Here is a 22,317-nt window from a genome sequence, read left to right as displayed (position 1 = left end):
GTTATTAGTTTGTCATTTGGAAGAGGTGTAGTTGATAAAGAGCTAATCAAGTCAAGACTCTCCCTCTTTAGGATGAAGGCACAACACTTCCTTTGCCTCTCCCAGCACTGCTAGTGGAGGCTCAAATCCCGATCACTCACCTTCCTTCTCCCCTTCCATTTCTACTTTCCCTCATTTTCTTCCATTTACCTTCACCTTTCACTCCCATTTCCTTCCACTACCTTTCTTCACCTTCTCCCATCTTCCACCTCCCTTTCCATTTCATCTTTCCTTCACCTCCTTCCATTCACCCCCATTTCCTTCCTTCCATCCTTATTTCCTTCTTCTATATCCTTTTCCCCCTTTCCCTTCCTACCTCCCATCTTTCATCCATCGTCCCTTCATCTAATCCTTTTACTTCCATCTCTTACCATTTCCTTCCTACACCTATCTTCATCTACACCTATACCTTCCACTTCTCCCTCACTCCCTTTCCCTTTCACCTTCCATCTCCTTCCACTTCCTCTACCTCCCTACATGCCTTATCCCTCCACCTTTTTTCATCATCTACCCTTCCTCTCACACCCCTTACCCCTTCTCTTCCCTTACCATACCCATCCACTACCCTTCCCTTCATACCTTCCTACCCTTTCCCTACACCTACCTTCCAACCTTCATCCTTCACCACCCCCATAACCATGGCATCATCCCTTATACCTCCCTCTCCCCAACATATCCTAACCCACTTCCTTTACCCCTTATGACTCCCCACCGCATCCCTCCCAACTCCCTATCCTTTACTCCCCTTTCCTCACGTGGCACCTTTCCTTACCACCTCCCTCACATCACATCTTTCTTAACTTGCGACCCATGACACCTCACATTCCTCTCCCTCTCTACCACGTCTTTGCTTGGGCCCCAGCGAACTCTAAGATGGAGATAAAAGTTTTAAGGCATTTTTAAAACATCCACCTCACCATTTCCTTTGAGCACCAAAAAGCACAAAAGCACCAACTAAGGGTTGACATTTCCTTTGGCCTATCAAAACCACAATCTGTCTTTGGAACATTTCCTTTGCCTAGCTAGAAGCCCGATAAACTCTCAATTAGGCTTAGAGCATTGTCTTTGCCCCCTAAAATCCACGATCTAGATGATAGAGCTCTCTCGATTACTGAATGAATGCAGCTGCTTATCTTCGAGCTAGCATGATGAAAAAGTTGGAGCAATTTCCTTTGCCCCTTCTAATCCACGAACCATTTTGAATGACTTCCTTTGGGGTCTTGAGAGCCCGAACTTCCTTTGCTATCACTGGCTTTGACCATCTAAAAGCCCTCTCTCTTCCTTTGCCTTGGCAAAATCACGACCTTTCCACCAACTCTTCCTTTGCCTATGTAAAGGCACAAACATCTTGTGTTGGCTATCATCCACGTCAAAGGACGAAGACACAAGTTTCAATGCCAGCCAATTTGAGGGGCCCACATAAGAAGAAGAAAGTTATAATTCAAATTTTAAAGAACAAAACAAGTCAGCCTTTGTCCTAGGAAATATCAAATGCAAAAAAATTAAAGAACAAAACAAGTCGGCCTTGGAGTAAAGGATACATGTCATTCGATCCCTATAAATATCAGATTGATCATTTCATCGAATCAATCAGTGATTGCATATAGCCAAAGATGCAGTGAGTCATCTCCAGATCACAGTAATCCTCATCAAGCATCGGGTGATAAACCTTCAGCACATAGTAAGTTCGATCAAATAAAGAATTCAGTGAGTTTGTCATCATCACACGATCTTTAATCAGGCATCAATACACCTTCAGAATATAGTGACAGTAACCTCCACTCAAGCAGATCTCAGCAAATTTTGATCAATCGACCTTCAATCAATTGATAATTTTGCCAAGTTAAAGGCTAATTCAAGATCACCATGCTGTTTAGAACTTGCTTATAGGTCTGAACCAGAATATTCAGATCATTTTTTCATTACAAATCGGACACAAAATCAGAGGTCAAGTGAAGGGAATTCATTTCAGATTTTACGGTTGGCATTGTTCTCTTCTACATTTTGATCAAGGTTTGTTTTCTTTTCAGGTTATGGAAGCAAATTGACATCATGGAGAACTCACCAACACATATTCAGGATGCTCATGAAGCAGCAGACTTCTTCATTTCAACATCAAGATTCATTAGTGCAAGGGAATCAAAGGATCAAGCTCAAGAACATTTGATCAGGATGATCAGGGCACAAAGATAAATTGTAAGGAACTTCATGGCATGAGAGGAGACCTGGAAGCTGCTCGAAGGAAAATATTTTGCAAGATCACACAAGGAGTAAGATCAATACATTCAAGGCAAAGAGTGGTGATCAACATCAAGCATTCAAGGAAGAACTTTTACACAATCTTGAATTTCCTCTGGAAATCCAAGAGGTATTGCTAGTACAAGGAGTAATCAAGAAAGGGAAAGAAGATCAAATACAATCAAGACAAAGGATTCCAAGGTGGGAAGTGAAACATATTCAAGAATCAAGATGAAGGAGTTTCTACACAAGACAAGGAGAATGCAAGTGATCAAGATGGAGATAGTTTCAAAAAAGTTAATCAAAGTTTGAGGATCAATTTGACCAAAGTCACCATCACGGCAGGCACTTGGAAATGTCGAGTATCAAGAGCTATGCCTCCATCATCTACCTTTGTGATGAGTTACAAAGATCAAGCAAGTTGAGGTGGTGCCCAGTCATCACTTACCCAATCATATTATTTCAAGCTAAGGTGTCTAGATTCGATGCACCTAGCTCATCCATCAAGGAGACAACTTCCACAGGGGCACAAACCTCGATGTACCTACCCTCGCCATTCATTGGTCAATTATTCAAATAAGGACGTGTCCCAATTTATTGTAAATTTATTATTGGTCAAGCATTAAATGCTTGGTAATGTGTGTAACAAACCCTAATTAGGGTTTCTATCTTTCGATCTTGGCCACTAATTATGATTCAATCCTGGCCCTTCATTGTAATAAGAGCACTATATAAGGCTCTACTCTTTCATTTGTATAGGTTAATGATTGAATAGTTAAAAGTTAGTAGATCAATAGTAGATAGCAGTTAGAATAGAGTAGGAAGAGAAGGTAAAGATTGTTGCCAAGACATTGTTGTAAGAAGCATCTAAACTTCATTGAAGATATGGTGAGATTCATATGTTGATTCAGCAATTTGCATGGTCTCTACTTCTCATTTTATTTTCATGTCGTTTAAATGAATGGAAGAACTATGTGCATGATCAATGGTGAAATTCGTACATCCACAGTACTAACACCTTGCTGATTGTAAAGTGTCTTACGTAGTCAACCGGATCCGTCTTAGCCAAGCTTCATTTCAATTGCTACTTCTTCATTAATATGCTTCACCTTGAGGATATCCATGCTTGTGGTGATTTGAAAATCATTAGCTATCCCTAAAAGATCACACTAGCCTTGTGGAGATGTTCACTGCATGTCGAAGCAAGACTTAGTTGAATTTCATCAAAGATTGTCCATCGCTCTTGCATTCTTAGAGTTAGATTAACTTCCTCAATCCTCATCCTTTCTCCCTTTTTTTCAATCAAGTTTATTTCCACGTTCCAGTGGCATTCAAGGATTTAAAATTCAACGTAAGTCCACCTTGTGATTCCAGTGATATCACGTCATACAACTGAATCTATCCGGAAGCACGTCAAGACCTAACATTTAGAACCTTGGAGTCTTCCGATTGATCACATAGTTCAGCATTTGGGAAGATTTTGTTCAAGAGAGGATAGAATACTTAGTATTTTATTTTGTGTTGCATGAAGTCATAAAACACTCATCAAGAGGTACATTCTTGAATACTAGATTACCAGCTAAGAAGGCATGTACTGGGCAAAACAAGACAACCTGAATGTGGCTATGATTCTTCTTGATTTTGAAAAAGCTTATGATAGGATTGAATGGGACTTTGGTTTGGATATGCTTTTGGCTTTCCTCCAAAATTTTGCAAATGGATTAGCATTTTGCTTAAAGATTCCTCCACAACGATTGATATTATGGGGATTTATTAAAACCAATTGTTCTTCACAGATCAAAGGCAAGGATGCCCTATTGCACTTGCCCTGTTTGTTATTGATGTTGATGCTCTCCATTATATTTTAAGAACCAATGCTATTTCTCCTCTGAAGGGCATCACTCCCCCTAACAAATACCAGCTCCTCAATGCACAATTTGTAGATGACACTACACATTTTATTTAACTTTCAAAAAACAATTTTAATAATATTGTTAAAAGGTTACAATTATTTCGTGATGCCTCTGGCTCTAAGGTTGTACCTCACAAATCTATAGTGATTGGGTGGACCGATGCTCCCCCTAACTGGTTTGCTAGCAAAGGGTGGGGGTGGCCCATACAACGTGGTCAAGTATTTGGGCATTCCCTTTTTAATTGCCACTTCTTTAAACGATATGTGGGATTGGCTTTTTAGGAAAATTGTAAAGAAGAATTTAAAATGGTAAACTCACCTTCTTTCTTTAGCTGGGAAAACCCAAGTGGTTCAAGGGGTTTTGGCCTCACATGCAATATACCACTCCTCTGCTTGGTTATTTGCTAATACTTGGTTTGATAAGTTGCAAAGTATTCTAAGGGGGCTTCCTTTGGTCTAATGGAAGGGATCATGGGAAACGACATAATGAGTCTTGGGCAAGGTGCTTCCTTCCCAAAAACCAAGGAGGGCTTGGATTGAAAGATTTAAAAAATCCAAGGCTTGGCCCTTGCTTTGAAATGGATTTTTTCTGCTATTTAGGGAGATGAACCATGGAAGGTTCTAATCAGAAATAATCTTTTTCTATCCAAGCCTGGGAATGGAAAAGGTTGGGACCATATTCATCTTAGGATATCTTGTTCAGGCAGTTTGAGTTAAGGACCTATGGCTTTGTGGTTTTTGGCTCACTATGGAAGGCCTAGGTTCAAGTAAGGCAATTGATTATTAATGAGGATGCAGTGACCTCCTATCCTCCTTCAATTATAAGGAGATCTATATGGTGGGGTTTGAATCTCAAATGGGAAACCCCTAGCCTTGACTCAAGATTGTTCAGCTAAAAAAAGGGATTATATGGGGATTAGAACTCTAGCTAACATCCTAATGCATGGCAAGCTTGGGAGTTGGGGACAAATTAATGCAAAATTTGGCTTACCTTCTTCGCACAAGAAGACATACACTATGATAAGCAAGGTCCTGGGGGATTCGTTCCCAGGTAAACAGTTAACTGACAATGAGTAGGTAAAGAGGATGAAATGGCAGGATGGAACTATGTTGAATGATTTTTTTGTCAATAAGATCTATAATAAGTTTGTTGATTCTCAACAAATCTATGAAAAATTGAACTCTTCTAGGAAGCTTGACTGGCTAGACTCCAAATGGCTAAAAAATCCATACTCATCTGTGACATAAACCTGCTGAGCCAAAAAGGATTTTCTTTTGTTGGTTGTTTCTGCTTAAGAAATTGGCAATTGATAATGTTTTGCATCTCTAAGGCATTCCTACTAGGATGTGTAAATTTTGTCTAGTGAAACTTTTAAGACTTGTTTTTTGAATGTAAGCTCACTTGTTCTTTCAGGTCTCTTATGTTTGGCTTACCTGTATCTAGGAATAAACCTGATATCCTTTCATGGAATGAAATTTCAGTCGGGTATGTTGATGGTTTTCATGCAGTTCTGAACAGATTTTGGTTGATTTGACTACTAAGATTTTGTGGTGTTGTGAAAAAGGAGGAATGAAGAGTCTTTTCAATCAAAAAGAAGAGTCCTTACTGAGTTTAACAGCGAATTCACCTCTCTTTCCATCATGATGCGGGTTTCAGCAACTATGGAAATACCCAAGGACAGGTTCATGACTTTGCTTCAGGAGGGTGTCAGGCTCATGTGTAAGGCAGATATCAACTCAGAACACTTCTTTCCAAATGGGAAGAATAGGTTAAGTCATGAAGAACTTAAACTGCTTAATCATATGAAGACAAGTGGGATATCACAGTGGATCTAGAGATAGAACCTCCTCTTGACACCTATGAGTGGGGCAAAGCTGAATCTAGCAATAATGTAATAGGCTCTTGGGATTAGGGATGTTTTCTATATGTTTTGAATACTCTATAATCTATTCAAACCTGATACGCCTATTTTGTACTTTTTTGTATTGATGAGCAGCCTACCTTAATCTGGAGTATAAGCTCCTTATAATGTAACCAGACTTGATATTCTATTATTAATATTAAAAAAAACTTGTTGATCCATTCAGTTTGTTGTATATGGCACAACTGGTCTCATTAACTCTAAGTTGCTGATACGGGTACGGGTGCGGGTACGGGTACGTGGGTACAGTACGCCGATACGGCAATTTTTTGGGGGGCGAGTTTGGGTACGTCCGTACAAAAAAATGTTAAAATCATAAATATATACATATATGCAGCGTAAAGAGCAGAAATAAAAATTAAATTTAGAATCCCAAATATCATCCATATGCTAAACAAAACTTGGGAAAAAATTTATACAGATATATTTGGAAATTTTAAATATCCATTTGTCAAAATTTACTTAAACAATAATTAATAATTTAACATTTTAAATAAATCATTAACATTTATGAATTAAATTTAAAATTAAATATTTAATATTTTAAAATTTAAAATTTATATAAATATAAATCATTAAATAAAAATAATAAAATTATATTTCAAAAATTAAAATTAAATTGTAACTTCCTAAACCAAAAAAATAAACCTAAACCATAAATGATAAAATCTAGATTTTTTAGCTTATTATAATAAATAAATAAAATAATTTAAACAAATAAAAAAATAGATATAAATCGTAAAACTATAGCAAAACAAATTAACTCCTACATTGTCGTAACCTGTCTCTCTACCGGCGTTGAGCTCTGCCTGGGTCGTGTTGGGCTGTGCTTGGTCGTCGCTCTTTGTTCGTGGCTTCTCCCGCGTTCATCATTCTTCTTCGTGGCTTCTTTGTGCTTCTCCTGCATTCTTTTCCGCCGCCAAGGAGAACCACGCGTATTAATTGTTGTTTTTCTTTTCGCCTTAAGGTTTATATTAAACCCGTTTTTCAGACTAAAAGCAAAACAAAAAAAACCCTCGAAAACGTGACGAAATTGCCACATCATTCCAAATTCGTCAGGATTCTTGGTTGGAAAACTGGATGCGTTTCCAGGGCTAAATGAAGGAACCCTATTCGATTCCACAAGGATTCCAGGACGATTCAGATTCAAAAACGAATCGTACCTGGAATCTGCAGGAAAAATGGACGTACCGGTAACTTAGCTGATTAACTCATTGAGGTCTACTATTTCAGCTTCTGACCAACTAAGTGGAGGAAGAGGTCTAATCTTTTCTTCTTCAAACTAACGTTGGACATAATTTTCATCATCTTCGACTTGATCCAGCACTAGAAATAGCTAGCAAATTCTAATCATCTATACTGGCAGTCCAGGATGCATTCTCCTTCTGATTTCAAAATCATCCACTGCATTTGCCCAACGATCTTCAAAATTGCATTTGTGCCAGTATTTGTTGAGAACACAGTTATACTTGGGAAGGGGGGGGAAGGGTGGGTGGTGAATCAGTATAACGACAAACTTATACTTTTTCAACTTCATATTATAAGCATCTAACTTGATCTCATTAACATATTCATTGCATATTAATATTAACATGAATCTAACTATTATGCATCACGTGTTGAACACAAGATATATATGGGAGACAACCATGGTAAAATAGCTTCCTTTTATATAGAAAACTTCTTTTACAAATTCGTAGGTATCAACCAACTAGAGGCTCCAACCCCTCATTCTAATTCGAGAGCACTTGCCCACTAGAGGCACCAACCCCACATTCAAATTCCACCTTACTAATGTTGCTAACTCAACAAATGATGGATCATCAATTTACTATAAATCTCTTCCACAAGTTTGATATATTGTCTTCTGCAAAATTCTTGTAGTCTGATTATGCATAACCAGAATAACTTCCTTCAGAATCTGCAATAATTCCTTCTTCAATTCTGCTGAGTCTGCAACAATCTTCTTTTTCACTGATTTGCAATAATGGCGTTCCTTACACCACCTTCAAATCTGATGTAAATCAGACCACATATCTGCCACAATGTGATCACAATTTCTTTCTCAAAATCTGTTCCAAACTCTTCTTCAGATCTGCAATAATATTCTCTTTATGTTCCTCTTCTCAGATCTGTAATGATCTTTTTATATATGCATGTATGCTCTTGATGCATTTGCTTGATGGTGTTTGTACACACCACACCCACTTATATCTTCTTCATCAAATATTCTTTCCTTTACACATGAAATTCCTGGTGCATATGAAATATATTCTCTTTAAGAGACATGCCTTTCGATATGTTTTATTTGTTTAATAAACAAATTACATTATTCCAAAACAGATCGTAACCCTTGGAGAAAATGTCATTATATGAATCACACCTTTTCTTCTTTTAACGTCCTTTAATCATAACTCTTTCATTTCCTCAAACACAATTGAATGCATCTCTTTCTTCATCGCACCATTTCACTATTAACAAATCTGTCTTTAATAAACAGATAATGATTGTTTGTTAATTAAGCACTAAAATCTCATCTTTTTGTTTTGCAAATATTTATCACGTTGCCCATAGTCTTCCTTCAAGAATAGTCATGTTTTCCTTACAGAAGTTCACTGCTAATCATTGTCAGTTTTGCTGTCCATAATTTGAATCACTGTTTCATCATATTCATTACTAATTTCTATGAAGTCGACTTGATGGAAGATACATATAACTCAGATATACGCCTTCTTATGTTATATTAATATTAATCGCTTCTGTAGTCCTTTTAAAACAAATCACACTTTTCTAAGATAAAATCGCACCATTCTAAAACTAAGACAAATGTCTTATATGCACCATATTTGTCTCATATTTGTCTTATATGCAGCGGTCATATTTGTCTTATATGTGGCAGCCACCTTTGGCAATCTCTGACTTATTTAAATATTTTTATTGCCTTATTACTAGTCATTGCTGTCATTGATTTGTGTAATTGCTACAGTACCTTAATACTTTTAATAATCATATGCCTTATAATCGCTGTCAATATTATTTTTGTCTTATTCATCTGCTGTCTCCTTTTTGTCTTTTAGTTTAGGTCTGGCTTTGTCTCTTATGCTTTTGTCTTTTCAGTCTATTTTTAGTAGTCACAAACAAATCGCTGCATATTTTATTGTATTGGGTGATGCCTTGTCTTTTGAATAAGACAAATTAAAGCTTTTCTTTTCTGACGAATTGCTACTTCAATTGCTTCTTAAGTCTTCTCTTGATATAGTCAATGTCTTCCATCGTCTTCTCTTTTCTACTACTTCAATCACTGCATATTAAAAGGTTAGAAACCATAGTAAATTTCTCTTGTCAAAGTTTTCTCTAATTGCTGATCAATGACCATCAGGTTTGCTATTGCTGTCCTTGGTTTCATGAAATTGGAACTCAATTTAGTGAGCAGAAATCCTTCATATTATAACATTGTCTTACATTTCTCCAATATACTTCACTGCTATCATTTGGTTCCAATTGCATTATACTTATTTGTAAAGATAATGTAAAGAGCTTTCTCTTTTGTAATCTGAAAAACCATCTTCAAGTATACATACATTTCGACTTGGATTATGATGCTTACAGCATACTCCTTATGACAATATTGCCTCTTATGTTTGACATCAATGACAATTCAATAATCTCAATCTCTCATCTTGACATCAATGACAAACAGTTCCAACAGTATTTTCTTCCATTTACTCTCCCTATATTATCATAAGGATCAAAGTTCATTCTTGATGGGTAAGCTATGAGGGGGTAGAGTTGCAACTCCTCAGATTTCTCAGCTGCTTGAATTGAAGGATACACTTCAATCGAATTTCCAAGAGTGATTGGAAAGGTTACCCCAGTCCTATGCTTGTTTTTCATAATCTTGTCACACATGGATATTTCCCTCGTTGATACATATTTTATGTATATAGATCCAATTCAATCCAAAGAGTTATGTACTTATCTCCTTGGCTTTATTATCTCTCTCGTTACCGAAATGATAGAGAGATACTGGCTATTTATGATTTCTCAATTTGCCGGCTTTACGGGTCACTTGATTCTAGATAGAGATGATTTCTCACATTCGCTGCGATCCCTATCCTTCCTCACCCTCCCAAGTCAGGTGAGTAATCCTTCCTTGTTGCAAAAAAGTCCGGTGCAAGCAATCAGATCTATACTATCTATGTATTTATGCTTGTTTTTCATAATCTTGTCACACATGGATATTTGCCTTGTAACCTCCAACAATATCATCTTGTCTGTTGAGAACCATGGAAGCTTATAAGGATGGGATGTAAATCCCTGCAATCTGATGTAAGTGAACTTAGGTAACTAAATGAACCACGAACATTAATTTTTCACCAAATCCTGGGCCTCTTGTGACAATCTCATATGGGTGCCTCCTTGTAAAATTCTTACAATATACATTGAGAAGGCATCATTCACCCTTCTAAAATGAGCAATATTGTGAAGGTGTAATTGAGGGTAATACTTTGAATTGTCCTTCATTGTTCCCAATCAGTCCGCTGTATGTTAATCATTTATATCTATAGCTTCTTGCCAGCATGTAGACAATATATGAACTCATATAAAAATATCAGGAACGCTCCAACTTCTTTAGTTGGTCATCTAGATTGTCACCGATTATCTTGGCCCAATTGCTCATCTTCACTCCGAATAATATTTCTTCAACATAATAGAACATCCATGGCTCGAAATTAGAGGCTTGAGGGTCTCACATGAGTCTATTCAATAGTGTGGCAAGATCTTTGTATTCCTCTTTGAAATCTGATCTATAAAGTCTCCTGGGCATCCTAGAATGATGAGTTCTTGGTTTGGACAACCAAGTGTTGTTGATGATTTCTGCACTCGTATCAGGCCATCCTCATACATCTTCAAAGCCTCCTCCTTTGTCTTATAAATTGTGGAATTATAAACTGGAACATCAAACTCCTCTAAAACAGCCTCCTCTGTAAGATAAGCTATGACTTTGCCATCAAGAGCTAGCACTTGTCTTTCCTTGGGATCATAATGCTTAGCACACTCCACTATCAACTCACTACACTGTATTGCAGGAGGGAAACCAGCGGCTTACGCAAATCAATTCCATATCATCTTCAACAGATTGTGCCTGTACATTCGCCCTTTGAACTTCTCCATGTTTATGTGCCCTAAGTTGGTATCTCCAACCTTCTTCCATTGTGAGATGATCCTCGACTCCAAAAGCACTCCCTTGGCATCATTCTTGATTTGAATTGTCTTGACATCTCTCTAGTCCTAGCACCCAACATCTAATCCTGGAAGAAAGAACCTTGTATTACAACTATGAATAGATCCCTAGGTTAATTTCAAAAAATGCTTGAGTGAAGAGCGAGACATTAATGATAAGAAAATGATCGTTCAACACATTGCACTCCTAAATCACATTGAAGAGCCTTTAAAAGACATTGCATAAAAAATCATTCTTCAATGGAATATTGTTAAACATATTCAGATTTTCATAAAATGATTCGTAATCTTCAGTCTCGAAGGAGACAAAATCCTTCAACATCCTTGTCAAAAACTTTTGTTTCTTACCTTGTGCTCAAAATTCTCAAAAAACTGAATCCTAATAAGTTCTGATTTCACTTCCAGCAACCTCGAAATTGACTTAGAGATCTCTTGTGATGCTGATGCAGGTCTGGAAAATGCCTAGGTATTCACTCAAATCAGAATAGAAATTGCCTTCCTCTTCACAAATTCGCACCCTTAGGTCTGATTTTGCTCTCAATCTGGTCTTGGCTCTTGAAATTCACCTTGAAACCTGATTTCCCTTGATTAAAATTGCCTTCAATCTGCTGGGAAATTTGCACTTGTTCTGCTGGAAAGTTCACACTTGATCTGCTCTTAATTTACTTGGATTTGTTTTGAATTGATGTGGAAATGAATATTTTGATCCAACATATATATGCGCCTCATATTAGGAATTACAACCCCTTAATGAAGACTGACCTAGATAAGATTTTGTTTGTTTTTCAATTGTCTTGTCTTTCTGTCAAATCGGCCAGATTTAAATTCATGTTTTTGAAATTGCAAACCCCTTGTCCTTGTGAAGTCGGCCCTCTACCTTGATTGCACATTTGATTTGAAGGGCTATTAATGCAAGATGAGTGCTGATTAACTCTTGGAGGAAATCTGACTTGCTTCTGCATTCCCATGCAGATTTCTCATGTGTTCATGTATTGTTGAGCGGGGCTTTACCACTTATGCATGCATTGTATGGCATAAATCTTAGTTGTGCATGCATTCAAGGGCGGATATCCTAGTTATGCATGAATTCAAGGGCAGAAAACCTAGTTGTGCCTGCATGTATTTTTGGGCGGGAATTGAGGGTATCGTTGTCATACATAAGATTCTCAAAATGCATGGCAGAGATTTAGGATGCACATGTATTTTTCAAAGGAAACCTTATCCTTGCAATTCCTTGTGGAAGTTAGCTTTGTCTATGTATTTTTAATCGGATTTTCCACTTGTGCATGCATTTTCAAATGAAATTCAATCCCTAACCTTGCATTGTTAGGCCGATTTTAACCTTATGCATGCATTTTCTCTTGAAATTCCATTCATCTACATCAAATTACAAGTTTTGTCATAACTTCTCCAAATCAGAGATTCGTGATATTGTTCTCTACCACACAAGTTTCTCTTCAATATTTGATTCCTAGACCCACTTATGGACTTACAAAACGAAATCCTTCTCATTCTAAGGCAGGAGACTAAAATTATTGCCAAACCTAAGCAAAACACCTACAACAACACAACTAAGGAAATCAAAAACGAAGGGGTCCCCATTTGCAATGGAGCGATGTGTGAAAAGGTCACAACAGGTCCCTACGAAAAAGCTATGATCTTTGCAAGTTGTAGGACTAGATATCAATGACACGTTTTTCAATCTCAGCTTCCACCAACTGCTACTCAATTGATACTATCTCCCTAGCCAATTTGTCCTCGATAGCCACCCGTGCTGCTCTCCTGGCATCCAACTCCTGGGTACGCTAAACTAAGTCTCACGCGACTATTGCCTCCAACCTGGTGGTCAGCTCCTCCCGAGCCCTCTATGCATCCACCAAGGCAACCTCACGTCCAGCCGAGACATACTCCGAGTTCCTCAAAGCGTACCAGTCATGCCTGGAGGTGGCCACAATCCGTTGGCACAAATGCTAGGAGACACCTCAAATCCTCCATCATACTCCCCAAAGGCTAAAAACTGAACTGAATAACTCCCTATTGTCGTACGACTGCGCGGACCTACAATGCCTTCCCTCAAACTCTGTTTGTTCGCAACCTCCAAATCCATCTCCCTCTACGGCTTATTTCTTCCCCGCCAATGCTTAGCTGCAGGCTTCTTTCTCACAGTACGGACAAGCACAACACTTCCCGTGGTATTCTGTAGCTCAAAAATAAACTGGGGGTCTGGGGGCAACGCCCCCAGCGGGGTCGAGGGGCAGCGCCCCTCGCGGGGTCTGGGGCAGCGCCCCAGCAGGGTCGAGGGGCAGCGCCCGAGGTGCACTCCCGCCGCCAACACCAATTTACAACCTTCAAAACCCCGCGAAAGTCCATGGCGCGCATCATTTCTGTGATATTTTATGATGTCAAAACCCTTCTTCTACACTCCAATATTTTCAGTGTCCAGGCTCCAGATGTCATCGAATCATTTTTCAATCCGTTGTCGTTCTTCTTTTTTTTTTTTTTTTTTTAGGCACTGTAATGTCCCCGATGGCACTCCGGCCATACAACCTCCCTGTACGGTCAACAACAGCACTGGCACTTCCAATCGTGCGGCTGCTTGGTCTACCTGTGGCGGTCGTTTTGCCCTTACGTGGCTGTGTGGATTGTGCGGGCTTGGTCTCTCTTTTTTTTTGGTTTTTTCTTTTCCCTTTTGCGGTTGTTGCGCGTTGGTGTGCGTAACCCTTGCTGTGCATGTTGATCGGGTCGTGCGGTGCGTGGTCGGGCCATGCGGTGCGTCTTCCTCCTCCTTTATCCCTTGCTGTGCGGCGGTGTTCGGTGTTGTGCGGTGGTCGAGCTGTGCGGTGTGCGGTGGTGGGTTCATGTCTCGGCAACAACCTTCGGTGGCTCCCACCGCACGGTGGTGTCACCGTCGGTGGTTCCACCGCACGGTGGTGCCACCGGTGGTGTCCCGTCCACCGCACGGTGGTGTCACCTTGGTCCCATCGTACGGTGGCCATTTTCCCTTTCTTTTCTTTTTTTTTTTCTTTTTTTTTGACCGTACGGTCGCTGTCGTACGACCGTGCGATTTTTTTTTTGATTTTTTTATTTTATTTTTTTTTAAATTGTCTAGAGAGTCTTCGGCTCGGGTCCCCTGTCTCTGGGATCGCCCTTCATCCTTCTCGGTTTTTCTCGCCCAAAAGTCTCCTGCTTTTGTCCTGTGCCTCTCAAGTCGCTTGCCCGGCCTCTTAGGTCCCCTTCCATCCTCTTGGGTCCCCCTTCGAGCTCTCGGGTGTCCGTCCGGCCTCTCGGGTCCCCTGCGCGCTTCGCGTGATAGGGTTTCAATTTAAACCTATTGGTGGCAAGTTTATTTTCCATGGCCATCCGAAGACCTGGAACCACAAATTCTATAGGGACCACGGTCTCCTTCCCGTACATAAGAAGAAGAAGGATAATAAAGATTTTGAAGGCTACGGCCTTCCACACAGGGTTCCAATCGTTGCCGACACTCTTTGGATTATTTACGTCGCCAGGGTTTGGGGCGTCTCCCTTCCAATATTCTCTGTATTCTGGAGGATATTGATCTGGCTCCTCTCCTTCAACGCTTAATACGTTACAGGAGGGTGAGAACATCTCATAGTCCTCCTGCTGCCAATGGAACAATCCATTTAGTGAATCTGTGTCATCCTCCAAACAGCAACCTCCGATTTTTAATATGCCTTCGGCATCTGGGTCCATCCCCTCTCTCCCTTCGTCTCGTGGGTCATTTTCCCTCTCGGATTCAGATCCCGAGGAAGAGGCAAGTTCCTCGTGCACCAACTGCGTCCGGAGATCAATAGTGAATTTCTTGCCTCCGCTCTCCATCGAGAGTGTATTTCGTTTCCAGTTGTGGTTTGCTTTCGCTGCCACCAACCATCCTCTTCCAAGTATGGCGTCATACCCTTTCTGTTTCAATGGAATGACCACGAAGTCGAGTACAAAAGGTTGTGCACACACAGTGACTTGCTGTGCCATCAACATGCCGAGGGGTTTAATCCCGTGCTGGTCTGCACCTAGCAGATTAAACGTAGGTGGCCACAGAGTGGGCTTTCCTAGCTTTTTCCATGTGTTCTCCGGAAGGACATTTACTCCGGAACCACCGTCTACTATAGTATCCGTCAGGATGGTGCCGAGGATACCCATCTCCACCACGGCTGGGTGTCGGCCATTGTTGACGGTAAGTACAACTGGATTTGTTGCCGAGCTTCCTAGTATGGGAGCGTCCATGTCTCTCGGTTTGGGTTTATCAGCCTTTGTGCCCAACAACACTGTCCCCAATTGCGGTATGGTGTGTAGGAGGTCTTCCAGTTTCACAGGTACCTCCATTTGGAGCATTTGTCGTACAATGTTCCTCTCCGCGTCTGTGCAGTAGGGTCCCAATGACTCGTGTGTCTCTCCCCGTTGGGCTTTCATGGCCCTTTCTATTTCCTCCCTTGCCTCCGTCATTCTCTGCTTCTCCGTGCGGGGATGGGGGTATCGGGCTTCCTTTGCCTGCCCTCGGGTAAGAGCAAGGATGGCTTCTTTACCCCGTGTGTTGCCTTCGATATCAATCAGATTGGCCCCTACGCCAGACTTCGGACATTCGGCATCTTCATGGTCACCTGGGCCACACCACCGACATAGCTTTTGAGCGGTGTCATTGTTATTACACTCTCGTGCGTAATGACCCCATTGATTGCAAGCCCTACATTGAATCATCGAGCGTCCCTTCGCGTCGTATTGGACCCTGTTTCTGGTGGAATTATTATTATTCCCCCGTCCGCCTCGTTGGTTTCCTCGGTAGCCTCCGGAAGATGCATTATTGTTTGAATCCGATGTGGAGGGCTGCTCATGTGCAAAGAGCACTTGCTGGTTACGTGCCTTCAGATTGTATGGGCATTCCTTCGTAGAATGTCCCATGATCTGGCAGATGTCACAGAATGCCTTCTTGGGGCAGACACCCTTTGTGTGGCCGCTCTCCTTACAATCCGTGCACCACAGTTCATCATCCTTGCTTGTGGTCCCCTTCATTGTCTTAAACTCTTTTAACATCCGTTCCATATCCTTCTGAAGGGTCGTGACTTTCTTCTTCGGCTTCTCATCACTGCTACTCTCTTCTTCCGACGTATCATCTTCAGAGGATGACGAAGATCTATTCTTCTTCTTTTTGGCCGTCTTATTTTCACTTTCCAAGTCCATGGCCCGGTTGTATGCATCATCGTAGGATGTCGGAGGCACAATTTTCATCTTTCGTCGTAGCTTAGGGTTCAGACCCTCGACAAACCACCGCTTCTTTAAGCCATCAGCCGATTGGCTTTCCATCTTTCCGACTAATTCCTTTAGCCGGCGGCCATATGCCCGTACGGTCTCCTTCTTTCCTTGCTTTGTTCCATAGATTTCCGAGACTATCTCATTATCATCTAGAAGAAGCCGAAATTCCTTCTCGAATGCTTTCTTCAATTCATCCCACGTAGTTACCCCAGTTTTATCCAAGTCTGAATACCAGTCAATAGCCACTCCTCTCAGTGTGGCGGGGAACTGCTTCATCCATTCATCCTGGTCAGTCACCCCGTTGGCTGTCCAGATGGTTTCGCAGGTACGGCAATGCCGTGCGGGATCATCTTTGCTATCCTCGTTGAATTTGGGCAACTTCTGTTTGGCCGCCATTGATGGAAGTCGTCCACTTGGAGGTGGTTGTGGCCGTGTCTGCCCTCCGGCGCTGCTCCCTCCGATGCCGCTGATGTCTCTTGTGGTGGTGACCAAAGGTACGATGTTCTGCCTTGTACCTACCATGCGGTTAGCTTCCCCTTCGCCGTCACCCGTGCCCGGCTCCCTTCGGTGATCCTCCCTTTGTGGCGTGAGAGCGACTACCATGCGGTTAGCTCCCTTCGCCGTCACCCGTGCCCGGCTCCCTTCGGTGATCCTCCCTTTGTGGCGTGAGAGATAAGTTTTTGAACCGATCTCGGGTCTCTTCAACTAGTTCTCTCCATAACCTAGTTTCCTCCAGAAACTCTTCGAGGCTTCTTGCTCTACAGTAGTCTGGCGACGCGTAGAAATTCCCCTCGGCTTCTGCACCTTCCGTGACACCTCCTTGGTTCCCTTCGAGCAACCCTTCGGCAGGTCGTCCTTCGGCAAGTTGCCTCAGCCTCCGTCTACGTTCTACACGTTGTTCCAGAATCAAAGCCTTCTGCGCAACCTCCCACTCGTCGGTTTCTAATTTCTTATTTCTGTCTTTATTCAATAAATTGGGCATTAATTGTGGTACAATTTCATGTTTCACAACACATAAACCAAAACACCACACGTCTTTATTAATTCATTCTTTTGTATACAATCAACATAATTCTTCTGCTTCTAACAGTGTTCTTTATTTCTCTCCCTTCACAATTTAAGGATTATTTGTCCTTCGTCGGTCTTCCCTACGTCCGTCATCCTGGCGCTCGTGAAATTCTCGTAAGATTTGTTGTCGTCGGTTCTCACAGTAGATGTCTTCTCTGCGGTTTTGAAGAGCCAAAAATGCTTGAGCCAGAAGGTTAGGCAAACTGCTCATTAACCGATTCACCGTCGGGCTTACACCAAGCGCGCTCCACACAGCATCCTCTGGAACAGCCTCAATGGTGGCTTCCCTCCGTACGTGTGTTTCGATGGCCGCTTGAAGGATGCAAGAGAAATCTTTTGTGAGTGCTCGTTCTCCTTCGAACAGTTCTTGGTGATCCTCGTCAAGGTTACTGCTCGTCCCCTCGAGCAATGGTTGTCCCATTATCCCTGTGCCATGTAGTATATTCCCATCCCTCCCGAAATAATTTCGGCAACGGCGCCAAATGTTTGCCCTCTCGGGTAAACGGTTAAATGCAGAAAGTAAATGCACAGAACATAATGGAAATATATTAAATAACCAGCCTCTGTATTAATTCCACAGTCCATGTACAATAAGTGCTTATAACATTACATCTGACACGACTCACATGATTCCAGTTCGACGAAAAGGTACACAATATATAATACCCGAAGGGGTACGACACAACCGTCGCGACTCCAACTACCTACCCGTCGGCTAACTAACTGACCGCCGTAACTCATTATTACCGACGACAACATAAACATAATATACCAACATAACATAATGATTATTCCCGTCAACACAGTTGGCCACAGCCATTATCTTATAGGTTCAACCATTGTTGAACTTTTCTTTGATGGATCAATGCACAGTTAAAGGATTTGGCCACTGATAAACTTCTTCCATTCCAGACAAAATAACAGTGATTCAAGAAAATCAAATTTCATTCTTGTCTCTTTGCATGGAAGGTGTTAACTCTGCCTCTCGGTCAATTCAAGTTTTCAACCACCCTCTATGTCCTATGAATACACCCATAGTAGCACAAATCATAAAGAAATCACAATTTGACATCAGAAATTTCGGCTTGGTCTGGTTGGCAATCCAATTTAGATCAGATTTCCACTTTTCTTCAAACCTCAAGAATGCTTGCCAATACACAAAAAATCTTGGTTAAATTGTGATATTCTCAAAATCTCTGTTTATTAGAAATGGCTCTTCCCCTTATAAAAGGCATCCTTTTCATTTTGTCCCTGATTTTTATAACACCCAAACTTACGTAAAAAAAACTTACAGTGCTTGATTCAAGATTCTATAACATAGATGCCCTAAGATGTAACATATCCATGGATTTCAATGAAACTAGATACATTATCCATCCTTCAGCCCTCATAACAGATCAGACATTGCTAAATATAAAATTAAAACACCTATATCTATCTAATGTTTTGAGTTGCAAACATTGATTCTCAGAGTTATACTTTCTTTTACCTTGTTTATTCAATGTAGATAAGTCTATTGGAAGGGGAGGGATTTCAGCTCATACCTCCCACACTTGAAACTATCAAAGAAAAATTACAGAATGACAAAAATACATCTGAACCAATATCAATTTACACACTGTTAAGATGTTGACTCAACTCTCCTATGTGGGGAGAAAGTCTCTCAAATCATTTATACTTGGGCCACAACAAATTGAAAGCAGTTTATGCTGATTAAATGATAATCCTGCTATAAAGATAATACTTGATAAGCATCATATTAGTCTGAAGACCTCTTTTTTATACTTCTCATCTTCTCTCTCGCTACTCTGAAGCATTGAGCTCCAGTTAACATCACGCCATCCTTTACCTAAAAAATACCAGACATCAACTACTTGCCACTGAATAAAAGCTCCGTACTTATACACTGCCTTGTATAAGCACAGGTACTTAACTACCAAATTCTTCTGCAAGTAAACAAACCCTTTCAACAAAAGCTTGCCAATCATGTTAAACAAAATTTTACTCAAATCTATCTTGGCCAATAAATACGTAACTGAAATCAACTCAACCTATTTTTCAGTGATACTACCTGAACAAGCTGGTCGTGTATAGCATCATGACAAAACAATGACTGAGCATCCGAGGCAAACCCTTCTATTTCTGTTTCTTCTAGTTCATCTTCTGAATTCATTGCAAGTATACGAGTCTCACGAACAAAGCTAACAACCAAAAAAGTGTCATATATATCAGCAGTTGAAGATCGTAATGACCAAATTCCTTTTATGCCTGGAAGCTCTGCAGATGCCTGCAAAGCAAGTAAAAACCACCAGCATCACCATGATTGTAGATGAGAACATGAGACCATGCAAAACCAGTTGTAAGCCTGTTGTATAACCTGCTCATTGATACCAATGCCATTGCGAACTATGCGGAGTGAACCATCCTTGAATGCTCCAGAACATGTAACTACTTGCCCCTGCCCTTGTCTCTCAAGGTCAACAACACAGAAGTCTACTATGGGACCAAGGTTTACGAAACTTTGCAAGACAGATACATATGAACCATTTTGATCAGGCTGCAGATTGAGTTTTATAAGCTGCAAACATAGAGACAAGCATATAGATACAATCAGAAATTCAGAAAAAAATCAGAAATTGATTCACTTTGGGAAAAGCATTCATAAAATAAACTCCTACAGAGGAGGATTATCTATGGAAACAAGACAGAAACAGTCATTGATACCATAGAAATATTCATCTACAAAATAAAGTTCACAAGATTTGAACTAGATTGTAACAAGAAATATATTCAATCGCCAAATGCATAAAATAGTTAGACTTAAAAAATAAATAAAATAAAAAATTAATTGCATTTGAATGAAATGAGATCTAAATTTAATAGCCCAACTATTCAAAATTTCAGAGAATTACAAGGATGATATTTCATAACTAATTTAAAATTTGATACAGTAGATTATGATTGTGCTCAATATCATTACATATAGTAGACAAGATTAAAGAAGAAGTACCTCATCTTATACTAGTGGTTAAGTTGAAAATATTAATGCAAGAATGCTTTCATCAAATAAAGGAAATTATTTTTGACTAAAAGTTCCTCCATGGATCAAGTCTTGAGGAAACTCAAGAAACAAAATAAATATAAATTACTAAAATAAAAAAGATTCCGTTGCAACCCATTCTAGTTTACATGGATCTCACACATCAAGGTATTGAATCTCTAAAAAGAATCAATGTATATGCAAATAATGCTATTTATTTATATGGGTTACAACATTGACATGAATGCATGGAGGAAAATACATGAGAAGCCAACTAGAGTGCGCCAAGATTTGGTACAGGACTAAGATAAAATTGAATTATAGATACAAGAGGACTAAGAAAAACTGAATCATAGATATGTCGCAGAACAATAAACCAAACAGGAATGATGAGTTTGATTTTAACCAAGTAAATGAGACCACATAATATATGGTTTGGAAATTGACAAGTTTTAATGACATTAAACAGACCAAGCATACAAAATTACTACTGAATATGTTTATGTATTTGTAAATAAAAGGAAACAAGCAGAAAGCACAAAACTTAAGACAAGGGACATCTATAAAACAGCTCGGAGGCCTAGATGAGTAACAAAGGTAACTACATGGCTAAAGATCAAGGTACTATGACATTATCCAGTGACTTCACCACAAGTCAATATAAAATAAACTTACCGGTATAGCAAGATCCATACTTATCATAGTTGGAAAAGCACAAAACTTAAGACAAGGGACATCTATAAAACAGCTCGGATGTAATGTCCCCATTTTGCGAGCATCAGAGTTTGTAAGAATTAGCCTATCATTTGACCCTCGTAGGCTAATAATTATTGATAGAAGGCCTCGTGTGGCAATTACTTGGTGATTAGAGACATTACTCTTCAGCTGGATTCAGGTTTTGGCCTTTGCACAGGTTTTTTTGACTCAGATTGGCACACTTACTATTTATAGTAAGTTATTATTTTGGGAGAGTCAGGGTTCCTATTAATAGAAAGACACCTGAGCAGAGCTTATTGGCAGTGTCGACCTTGATTGGGCCTTTGCAGCTATTTCTAGACTCAGTTCCACATACTTACTATTTATAGTAAGTCACTATTCAGGGTTTCTATTTTTAGACAGGCATCCAATCACATGGAAAATAGGGAGAGTCGACTCCTGGCTCAGACGGCTTAGCAATCAGACAAGTACATCAAGAGATATTAAAGTTTAAGTGACTTAAGTGATTTATTTAATATTTTAATATTATTATAAAGTTCTAAAGTAACTTTATAATAATAAAGTCACTTTAATATAATAAAGTGCGTTAAGTGAATAATTTAATGTGGGAATAAATCTTTTATCCCACATTGGCCAGGAAGGTGTTTGAGCTCTCTTAAGGAAAGAATAAAAGGAAAGGCAGGAGTTCATTCTCGGCATCCAGTTGATGAATAGTATTTTGATTGATTTTTATTGTGGAGCCTAGGGCTTTCGCAATTTTCTTCTTTGATCATAGGAAACGAAAACTTCCTATTGATAGCAATTTTGAAGGTGTGAAATAACATCTGAATTATTGCAGTTGTGGGAAAGAATACTTCAGTTCTTTCATTTGT

At 39.9% G+C, this 22,317-nt stretch overlaps 1 protein-coding gene across 1 annotated transcript in view; it reads right to left on the bottom strand.

Moving 5' to 3' along the window:
* LOC131032676 (DNA damage-binding protein 1) overlaps nucleotides 1-22,317 on the bottom strand; it is a 236,564-nt gene that overhangs the window by 99,595 nt on the left and 114,652 nt on the right. Inside the window, exons 12-13 of the mRNA XM_057963716.2 lie at nucleotides 20,066-20,266; nucleotides 19,760-19,975 (exon numbers count right to left, since the gene is read on the bottom strand). Coding sequence (XP_057819699.2) covers nucleotides 19,760-19,975; nucleotides 20,066-20,266 — 417 coding nt within the window. The remainder of the gene's footprint in view (nucleotides 1-19,759; nucleotides 19,976-20,065; nucleotides 20,267-22,317) is intronic.

The sequence above is a fragment of the Cryptomeria japonica genome, chromosome 11 (genome assembly GCF_030272615.1).
Source record: "Cryptomeria japonica chromosome 11, Sugi_1.0, whole genome shotgun sequence".
Taxonomy (NCBI): Eukaryota; Viridiplantae; Streptophyta; class Pinopsida; order Cupressales; family Cupressaceae; genus Cryptomeria; species Cryptomeria japonica.
This window is presented reverse-complemented; position numbering and strand designations above follow the sequence as displayed.